The 11,534-nt window shown below is 37.0% G+C and overlaps 1 protein-coding gene across 1 annotated transcript; it reads left to right on the forward strand.

The window, feature by feature from the left end:
• The first annotated feature begins 704 nt into the window (after positions 1 to 704).
• Positions 705 to 2,981, forward strand: Adam29 (ADAM metallopeptidase domain 29). Its single transcript, XM_008847165.1, has one exon. The coding sequence runs from the start codon at positions 705 to 707 to the stop codon at positions 2,979 to 2,981; it is 2,277 nt and encodes a 758-aa protein (XP_008845387.1).
• The last annotated feature ends 8,553 nt before the right edge of the window (positions 2,982 to 11,534 follow it).

An 11,534-nucleotide genomic window follows, 5' to 3' on the forward strand; every position in this document is an offset into this window, starting at 1 on the left:
GTGTCCAGGTGCCTGCAGAGACCATGGAACAGGAGGTACAGGTAGTTGTGAGCCTCAGTGTGGATGCTGGGAACTGGGTGAACTTAGGTCCTCTGCAATAGGAGTTGGTGCTTTTAACACCAAGCCATCTCTCTAGCCCCCCCCCCCAATATTTAAGGGTCAATACTAAGCAATTTCCTTCCTTCCTTCCTTCCTTCCTTCCTTTCATCTATCTCTTTCTTTTTCTTCCTTCTTTCCTTTTCTGTTTGCTTTATTTTTCCTTGTGGTGCTAAGGATTGAACATGCTAAGCAAATTCTCTCCCACTAATCTACATTCCCAACACTATTCAGTTTTCTGATATAGTCTTTCTAAGAAGTTCATCCTAGTTTTGAACACACTGTTCACATTTCTCTTCTCCCAAGTACTGAAATTATTATCGTGTGCCACCCAGACAAAATCATGAATCACTCCTTGATCATGCCACAACCATTTTTTATTCCTTTCCTTTTTCTTTCTCCAAACCATACTCTTTCATAACCATTCTCATCCATGTCATTTTTTTAATTTATAGGGATACAGGCCTAATTATTCAGCTCTACAAGAGAACAGATGCCTAATGATTAACACCACACACTGAATAACTCAGAAGAAAGATCCATGCTAGCTATGACTCCTAGACCCAACTTCGTCTCTGAACTTGTGTTTTTATAAGCATGGATTCAACATGACTGTGATTAAAGCCGTATTATACATGAGGATCTTGCTAGTGATACGATGGTTTGGGATGATTTTATCTTTTACTGGATTCACCCAAGCTGGACATCAGCACTACCACAGTCCCACAGAAGTGGTGATTCCCTTGAAGCTAACTGGAAAAGCCAGAGGTATGAGGCCTCCAGGTTGGATTTCCTATAGCCTGAGACTTGAGGGCCAGAGACACATTATCCATATGAAGGTCAAGAATTTTCTTCTTCCCAAACACCTCCCAGTGTTCAGCTACACTGATCAGGGTGCTCTGCTTGAAGATGACCCTTTTATACAGGATGATTGCTACTATCATGGTTATGTGGAAGGGGACTCAGAATCATTAGTTTCCCTTAATACCTGTTTTGGAGGATTTCAAGGAATATTTGAGATAAATAACACTGCTTATGAAATCATGCCCTTGAAGTTTTCTAAGACATTTGAACATCTAGTATATAAGATGGTCAGTAAAAAAACACAGTCTGTAACCAGTTCCGGCCTTATGGAAGACAAAATAACATGCCAAGTAGACTTTCAAAAGACTGATAGTGCCACTCTGAGGAAAAATAGTTATGAAGGCTGGTGGGTCCATTTTAGAATTATTGAATTAGTAGTGGTTATTGAAAAGGGTCTATATGAGCACTATGGAAGAAATGACTCAGTATTGCTTGCAAATCTATACACTATAGTAAATATAGTGGATTCCATTTACGATGCTCTCAGTATTAAAGTATTATTGGTTGGTTTGGAGATTTGGACTACAAGAAACCAAATTATAATAGATGATGTAAGAAAATCTCTAAGGATATATTGCAAGTGGAAATATGAGAACATTCAGAATAGACTAAAGCATGACACTGCACATCTTTTCATAAATAGGCACTTAAGAGGATTAAGTGGCCTAGGTAAAACAGGTGGGATGTGTGACCAACCTCATAGTTGTGCAATTGTTACTTTCATAGACAGAACTTTGGCCATTTCTGCAATTGCTGTGGCCCATCACTTGGGCCATAATTTGGGCATGAACCATGATGAACATTGGTGTACATGTGGAAAACCTCAATGCATAATGCACATAGATAATCCACCAATAACTAAATTTAGCAATTGTAGTTATAATTCCTTTTGGGGCTACATTATTAAAAGCACAAACTGTTTGATGGAAAATATGTACACAAAGGATATCTTTAATGTAACACGCTGTGGGAATGGTGTTGTTGAAGAACAAGAGGAATGTGACTGTGGATCTTTACAGCACTGTGTGAAAGATCTCTGTTGTATGTCAAACTGCACTCTGAGTATGGGATCTACTTGTGCCTTTGGACTTTGCTGTAAAAACTGCCAGTTTTTACCATCAGGGGAAGTGTGTAGAAAAGAGACAAACATTTGTGATCTTCCAGAGTGGTGCAATGGAACTTCCAATAAGTGTCCAGATGATGTATATGTGGAAGATGGAATTCCTTGTAATGATTCAGCCTACTGCTATGAAAAGCGATGTAATGACCGCAATGAACAGTGTAGGCAGATTTTTGGCCATGAGGCAAAGACTACAAATCCGAGTTGCTACAAAGAAATGAACACCAAAGGTGATCGTTTTGGCAACTGTGGTATTCAGGGAGTTAAGTATATAAAATGTGATGATAAGGATGTCCTGTGCGGGAGAATTCAGTGTGAAAATGTGACAACAGTTCCTAATATGAAAAGTCACCACACTCTACACTTTGCTCATATCAATGACATGACCTGCTGGGGTACCGATTATCACCTTGGGACAGGTTTAACTGACATTGGTGATGTGAAAGATGGCACAGAATGTGGCCCAGAACATATCTGCATCCGTAGGCACTGTGTGCATATATCTGCTTTGGACAGCAATTGCTCACCTGAATTCTGTAATAAGAGAGGCATCTGCAACAATAAACATCACTGCCATTGCAACTATTTGTATGATCCTCCTAACTGCTTGACCGAAGGCTTTGGAGGCAGTGTTGACAGCGGCCCACCTCCAAGGACAGAGAAGAACAAGATGTTTTGTTACCTGTGTCTCTTGTTGATCATTATTTTGCTTATTTTATTGTGTTGTCTTTTTTGCCTTGTTTTCCCTCGAAAGAAAAAGCTCAAAAGTGAGACAGCAAAGCCCAAAGTTCAGAGCAATGTACACAGTCAACCTAGCTCACTGCATTCCCAGAGTCTGCCTCCATCAAGAAAGTCATCAATAACACCTCCAAGAGTGTCATCCAAAAAAAGTGTCCATTAAATATTAATTACTAGTATGTCTGTCTTTATTCTTCATTATTGTGAATAATTTAAAAATTGATTTCTTTCTGAAATTTGCTTTTGTTATGTTTCCTGGGGGAAAGCTAACACATGGATGCTGTATCTGTCTTTTAGGTTATTGACTCTCAGCTCTGAAACTTCATTTCTATTTTGATTGTGATTTACATTATTTTTTTCTGTTTCTTTTTACTTTTTCTTTTCTGTAGCAGCCCTCTTTCTGTAAGGTTATAGGGTTGTGAGATATGAGAATGAGTAAAAGTCTGATAATCTTGGACACATTCTATTTGATATGCTGAACTTTCCCGACTTACAGGTTTTACATTTACAGTGATAACAGTTTTAATACTTCTACATCTTTTTTTTTTAATCCACTAAAGTTCATTCTCACTTTGAGTGTCAGAGATACCAGCAAAATTGCCTGAGTTGTTATCCTCCGCATGTGAAGCCCTGCTCTTGGAGCTTTAATCAGTATCTTCAAACTTCCCATAGTAACCTTGCAATATGGGTAGAATTCTGAATCTTACATTATGATGACAGTTCCTCACCCTTCAAGGTTGAAATAATCCCAGCTTCTTCCATTTGTTCCCCATCTTTATGAAAGAAATTACTCCTCTGCAATTAATATCTCATAAGTAATTAGTAGTATAGTGTTTCCTTTAATTTGTTTGGTTCTTTTGTAATAATTGACTCAATTTTTATATCTAATTCTTTACCTCCCAAATCACTCCCATGGCCTCTCTCTCTCTCTCTCTCTCTCTCTCTCTCTCTCTCTGTCTCTTTCTTATTATAAAGATAATCATGAAATAATCGATAAAACTGAAACAGTAAGGATAAGGATGCATCATAAGTTACTTTACTTTCATTTCTAGGTTTTTTGTTGATTTGTGATTGTTTGTTTTATTTGTTTTTTCTCTTTTCATTGTCCTTGACAATCTTTGGAGAATTATTTAACATTGTAGGCAGTTCACTTCAAAAGAGGCTTTGATAAATATTATAGTATTCTGTCAACTTCAGAATTCCTTTGACTGAAACTAGGTTTTGTATTTATAATTTTAGGCAAAATGCAGTAAGTGTGGGAAATCTATACAATGCTAAATGAATTTTCAAATACTTGCATTAAATACATCAGATTGATATGAAGGAAATGGCTAGAAAGCCTTTAATTCCAAAGGAGAGACAAACATTCTGAACTGTTTGTACTTATTTTCTCTGAAACTGTTGGAGGCCAAGTCTTAAGTGTACCCCTGCCCCAGTTTGAAACAACCAGGTGGCCTTGTAAAAACATGTCTTTCTTGCCTTGATTTACTACATTTTACTTCGTTATCTTGTGAAACCACCAGGGCTCATGACTGTAGTAGAAATTCCCCAGCAGGGCCTTGCTGCCTTCCACTCCCCCCCCCCGCCTTCTCTCCACCCTTTACCTTACCCCACCCTCCGCTTTACTATATTAACACTGTGTGATTGCTCAATAAATGAGACTTGATCAGAATACTGTCTTGTCTCCATTTGTTCGTGCCCCCCTGTCTATTCATTCCTCCAGGTTCGGTCTCGGTACCCCACGCTGTTGCTCCGCGGGTCAGGGCATAAAACGCTTGAGATTTGACTATTAATTAAAGGTCAACTTTTGCCAATTTAGAGTCTATTGAAGTAACTTGGAAATCCCTTATTAATAAAAAAAATGATAAATTGGAAATGTACAGAAAAAAAATCTAAAAATCTGTTTTTTTTTTCCATGTCATATTTAAAAAGTTTAAATCCCTTGTTGGAGGCTGGAGACATAAGGTGAAACTTCTAAAGGCAGAAACATTTATAATCATCTCATACTTAGGAAACAGCCTAAGTAGAAAGGAGCATGCCTGACATATAGGCATCACTTCCCCTTTGAAAGATTTGCCTTGTTTCAACATATCTTGGTATTAGAAAATAAATACTTAGAGGCAACTTGGAATCGCACAAAAATTTTGTGGGGACTGAAGAGTGGTTAAAAGAACTGGCTGCCCTTGGGGAAGACCCAGGTTCTAGTCCCAGCACCTACATGGTGGCTAACAACTGTCCACAACTCCAGTTCCAGGGGAATCCAATCTTTTCTTCTGTTTCTGTGGGAATTGCATGACATGGGTGCATGTAGCAACATCAGACATTGAACAGATAGCAGAAAGTCAAGGTCAGCAACTAACAATACACAAGTAAAAAACAGACAAAGTGGGGCTTTGGCAACCCCTAACTGGATGGACAATACATAACCAACTCATGACCATCTCCTTGGCTGGACCAGGGTGACATGCATAGAGTGTGGAGAGCCTCCAATGGCTCAACCTGTGATAGTATAAAGAGTTAACCAATTTCAACAGAGATTATCCAGGTTTTTTCTCACTTTTCTTCAATTTCTCACTTAAAAAAATATTTTGTGTATGAGTGCATTGCCTGCATGCATGTAAGGGAACCCGTATCGTGCAATGCCCGCAGAGGTCAGATGAGGGTGTCAGATACCCTAAAACTAAACAGTTGTTAGCTACCTTGTGTCAGCCAAAACAGGTCCTGTGCAAGAGCAGCCAGTGTTCTTAACCACTGAGTCATCTCTCCAGTCCCCAATTTCTCACTTTTTTGTAGTAATTGTTATTACAGTTTACTGCCATTTTCTATGCCCCTACAAGAGTCTGCATCACCAATCTTCACTGGCATGAGACAAATTCTGAAAATCTATTCTACTTTGATCTTTGATCAACATGTGTGCCTGGTATCTTAGGTCATTGGGTCATGAACAACCTGGATATGAAATGCCCTGTTACTCTAAGAGACTTCTGCATCACTGGTCATTCAGTCCAGCCAAAATAATGAATCTCAGGTTTAGTAAGAGCCTCTGTTTCCAAAGATAAAGTGGAAAAGAGACTGAGGAAAAGTATTCTGATGTCAACCTCTGGTCTCTGCACATGCCCAAGAGGGCAAACTCACCCAAACACAAATGGCCATACACAAATATAAAACATTAAACATGTATATATTTATAAAGAGCACATAAAATCAAACTCCCAGAGAAACTCTCAGAAGAATAAATATGTAACATTTTACATAAGGGTACTGTGTTGAAATGGAGATGATACATGCCCTAAGAAATCAAATAGCAGATCACTGAAGTCTTATATTGAAAGTGATGGACAGAAATTAACTAAAAATAGAAAAACACTACAGGAAACTAAAAATAAAAGTCTTGGCCACGTGTGATGGCATATGCCTTTAATCCATGCAACTGAGGTAGAGGTAGGCAGGTCTTTGTGAGATAGAGGCCAGACAGGTGTATGTCTCAAGTTCCAGGCCACCCGGAGCTGCAGGAAGGCCCTACTTCAAAACTCAAAAACAAAACACAAAAACAAAACAAAAAAGTTCTCAGTGACATATTGTAAGAGTGGATTGACCAGAATTTTAGTGAATAAATGCCAGTTAATGGTGTAATCATAAAACCAGCAAAGATTACAATGGACTGAAAACTGATGGAAACAATATTCAGCAAAATTTTAGAGACATAGAAAACACTTGTCATTAAAAATATAAGTATTTCTGGTGATAAGGCATATTTTGACTATGTAGCAGTAGACAAATTCAATGATACTATGTACAAGGTCAGTATTGCAGAAAAACTCATATCAGAATAAGTCCATAATTCTAAGTACTCCTAATTTATTTGGCATTAGTACCCCAGAAATACATTTATTACAGTTATGAGATAGTGCCATAATCTATTAAGAATACCAAGGAGAAAATATTTTTCCTTCAATGTGCTACTGAAGCAGGGGGTAAAAGTGTCAACTCCCTGTGATAGAAAAATCTTTTTTCTACATCACACAAAAGAAATCAATGTCTTTATTATTTTTGTTTTTATTGAATTTTTGTGTATGTCATACAGAATACCTCAGTCTTAATTATCTTTATATCCCTGTCCCCACTGGCACTCTCCCAGAGATCCCCCACTGGAATTCACACACTTTGTTATTTTTGTAAAAGCCTATTGTGCCAAGTTAGTGTCCCCAGATCTTACTCAGTGAAAGTTCATCTACTGAGGTCTAGTCAGCTTATCTAGAGTCCCTCGCTTTAAGAAGATCAGCTCTTCTTCACCTAGCAGTAATTAGTTGCCAATATTTCTTCAGCTAAGATTGGGGCCTGCTGATCATTTCTCCAGGTTTATGCTGGGTTTTGTCTGCTTGAGCTTGCATGGGACTTATGTACACTGACACCATTGCTGTAGATTCATGTGAGAAGGGTCCCAGGAGCTTGTAGGACTTTATTTCCATATGATCATGCACATCCTTCCTGGTTCTTACAATCTTTATGCCCCTTCTTCCACAATGGTCCCTGAGCCCTGGGTGGGTGAAGTTTAATATAGGAGTCCTGCCCAAGAATCAGTATTCTGCAGGCTCTTAATCTCTGTGCTTTGGCCATTTGTAACCATTTGTGTCCCTGATTCTCTGTTGCATGAGGGAGCTTCATTAATGAGAAATGAGAGATTCATTAGTGACTTCTTTACCCCTGTTTTATGTTCTGTGAGCCTTAGGTATAGAGATGACATTATAGATGGGTAGGCCTGGGCAATTCATAGACACTGTCTGTGTGTGAACAGTTGTGGTACTTAGTAATAGTCTCTGTCTGGTGCAAAAGAAGCTTCTTTTATGAGTGGTGACAGGGATATTTATAAATATAAGTATAAATATTTTGCACATAGTATGAAATTACATTAGTCTAGGAATGTGACAGTCTTGGGGTTTTCTCTAAGATCTATGACCTCTCCAGTTAATAGGTTGTATACTTTTGGGGTCTCTTGGTCTAGCCTAACCAACAACTTAAAGAAATATTTCTCCTGTCTGCCACTGTTTCTTGTTATGTAGCCTGTAGCTGTATACTTGGACTCATGTAGAGATATTGTATGTGTAATATGTCCTTAGAGTGTTGGATTAATATGATTCTGTTTCTTGAAACTAGCTAGGAATTATTTCTCTCTCTCTCCCTGTCTAACCCTTCCACCATGGCTTCCCCATTTAAAGTGTACCCATTTTACCCCAAAAGAGTAAAATTCTTGTCATTACATCATTATGCTTGAAGGGAATGGAGTGCCAGAAATATAATTCTGATTATATTCACAGACATTTTCTATGTATGCTTACCACAGGCAAGCTAAGGTAAATGACTACTACAACATTTGCTTTTTCCTTGCAACTTTTCTCTTCATTTCCCAGCTGAATTCTCATTAAATGGATTTATGCCTTGTTTTTACTTCAAATGTGACTTATTAATTCAGTCACGTTCAGGTTTTCCCTAAGTCAATAAACATTAATTATAGTCACATTTTCTTTATACACCACAGCAGTGCCAGTAGAATTGTGTGTGTAAAGTCTCCAAAGTGAGTTAACATAAAAGATGCTATCAATTTTGTTGTAAAAACTCTGAACTGGTACTAAACAGGGTTCTGAATACTGTCACCACTCTAGTATATGGTCATGTTCAATGATAATAATCAAAACAGTAGTGACTTTGAAGAATTTGTTATGTCAAGTGATTAAAAAATGCTATCTGATCTTTGATATACAAACAATCTAACCCAGAGTCCATTCGCACGCTGGAAAAAGTTGACACTGAAGAAAATTTTAACATTAATGATAAGACGTCAGTAGCTCAAAAATCAAAGAAAAAGTTATTTTATTTTTAATAAAGACCAGTAGCTCATTCATTGACTGGTGATGAAATAGCCAAGATGTTTCTAACGCACAGGGATCATGGTAACGACGCTGAAAATAACATTGTTAATACTGCAGAAAGAGCACCTTTAAGCAATATCTAGAAATGTGTGATAAGTTTATTAAAGGCATGGAACAGCAGCATACATTCGTAAATCAATAAACCATGTCAGATTACTAAAGCAAACTGAGACTTCCAAAGGGGGAGAAAATTTGTGAATGTGAGAATGGCTATGGAAGATACATTTTAAGAAGCCATATAACTGAACATCTCATTATTCCCAGTGGACAGTCATACTTCCTAGTTTCTGATGAAGTACCAGAAGCCTTTCATCCAATATAAACATGAAGCTGCTTCTGTCTGCTCCTGCTTTGGGATGGATTAAAAGATTCTGGCAATTTCAATATGCTGTTAGTCTACCATTAATGATATTTTCATTCTATAAGTTACTTATCATTATTTTACTATAAAGTAGTTACGTGTAGTCAAAGACAGTAAATACCTTGAGAAACATAAACATTGGTGATTCTAGACAACCACAAACTATCCACACAAGGGGCTGATAGAGGGATCTATGATTTCTGATACCACTTGTTTTGTGCATGAAATGATGTGAAATATTGTATAAAATCATTTTCAAGGTATGGGTATCAGGTGTACACAAAACAAATGGGCTGCATTTTAGATTTGGCATGCCATCTTTATTATTGTTTGAAAATTGGACATAGCTCATAACAAATGTACAAACATCACAAAAATTGGAAGGCACATACATAGACTTAAAATATTCTAAGCTTACAGCAGCATTTGAAAGTACTGAGTGAATGATATTTCTTAAACTATTAAATGGTACCCATTAAATAATGTAAATATAATCAATCCTTGCTGTCTCTGAGTTTCACATCTGCTATTTCTATCAACTTCAGATCAATAATGTGCACTTCTTGGCTTGTCAATATTCCTTAACCAGTAGAGCATAACATTTTAACATCAGCATTCTGACATTGAAAATGTATTGAGTATTATATGTATCTTAAACGTTATTTAAAGTATGTACAAGGACATGCATAGGTAATTCTGCAATATAATGCCATTTCATACACAAATGTATCTGCAGATATTTTTGTATCTGCAGATTTTTTTATAAACACAGAAGTCCTAGAACTTATTGCCTGTGGGATACAAAGGAATAAATGTATAAGCCATAGATTGCAGGGGACTGGGGCTGTAGCTCAGTTGGTAAAGTGCTTGTCTTGTGTGCGTGAGGCCATGGATTTGATTCACAAAAATACAAGATATGACTGAAGGAAAAATGTAATTTCCAATGAGATAACAAATACTTAAAGCAGCGAAGCATGGTGGTGCATGCCTTTAATCCCAGCACTTGGGAGACAGAGGCAAGCAGATCTCTAAGTTCAAGGCCAGTCTGGTCTACACAGTGAGTTCCAGGCCAGTTGGGCTACAGGAAGATGCTGTCTCAAATAGACAAAATAAATAAGTAAATAAATGAATAAATAAATACTTAAATACTTAAATCAAGGAAAGAGAAAACAAAATATAAATATAACAATAGAAAAGCATCACAATGGTAAAATAAAGGTTTAAATAAACAAAGAGCAAAGCAAAATGCTAATATTTCATAATGAATATATAAATCCACAGTATTTTGATGCTCACATGAGAACTTCAACTTAAATAAAGACAAAGAGTGTTGTAGAGTATAAAAATGTACACACTGAAAATATTAGGAGGAAGTTCTTGAAAATCCTATTAATATACGATCGTGAAGATTTCATGGAAACAATAGAATTAAGAAAATATTTTGTAATGACATCTTTCCTATTGTTCAGTAAGACACCCCAATCATATTCATGTTTTCAACCACTAAGGAACCTTCAAATATAAAAGGGATATCTTTGGAAATGAGCAAATCCATAATCATAGAGAGATTTAACCTCTTATCAGAGATAGGATAAGACAAAGTACATGAACAGATCTTCACAGTTATCAGTCTGATTATGTAACTACATGAACCAAGTTCACCTTTGTTCAACCGCATTGGATTGCTTACTTTGTTTTGTTACCTGAACAGCACGTTTTATCTTTATAGAGCCAAACTGTGAGTCAATAAAACTGAAGATTGTTTTTAAAACCTCTAAATGTTTGAAAATAAAAGGTTGCATTTCCCCTTGACCAATAGGAAAATAGGGATGTCAGAAAAGAAATTAGAAATCTCTAAAAACTGAAGTTCAAGTACATCCAACAAACGTAAATATATGAAGACTGAAATAAAGAAATTTTAGGAAAGCGTGCTATCTTATGAAAAAAAAGCATTCTTAAAATGACTGAAGTAATGATTTAACTTCCAACAACAAGAAATTAAGAAAATATACCTACTGGGCCACCCCAGGACCAGGTGGCATCCTGACAGATAACTAGGGAACAGATGGTGGAGCCAGTCCACCCACTAGTTAAGCACCTTATTCAAGGTGCTTCTTGGGGAACTTGTGGTTATCTGTGATATCAACCCTTTGCCAGGACCCCCAGAAGGGCTTCCTTCCTACCTATCTCCACCTAAGGTTGGTATGGCATCCATTGTCAGACTCATGGAAGTACAACTTTCCCAGACTAATTTAAAACATGGATTAACCCAAACTCAATAGTAGTTGGTGACTTCAGTATCCCACTATCTCCAATAGACAAGTTAAATAGACAAAGAAAAACCAGAGAGATATCTGAATTAAATGACATATTACATCAAATGGACCTAACAGACATCTAAGGAATACTCTACCCAAGCACCAAAAAA

The sequence above is a fragment of the Nannospalax galili genome, unplaced genomic scaffold, assembly GCF_000622305.1.
Source record: "Nannospalax galili isolate Female #2095 unplaced genomic scaffold, S.galili_v1.0 scaffold461, whole genome shotgun sequence".
In the NCBI taxonomy this organism is placed as follows: Eukaryota; Metazoa; Chordata; class Mammalia; order Rodentia; family Spalacidae; genus Nannospalax; species Nannospalax galili.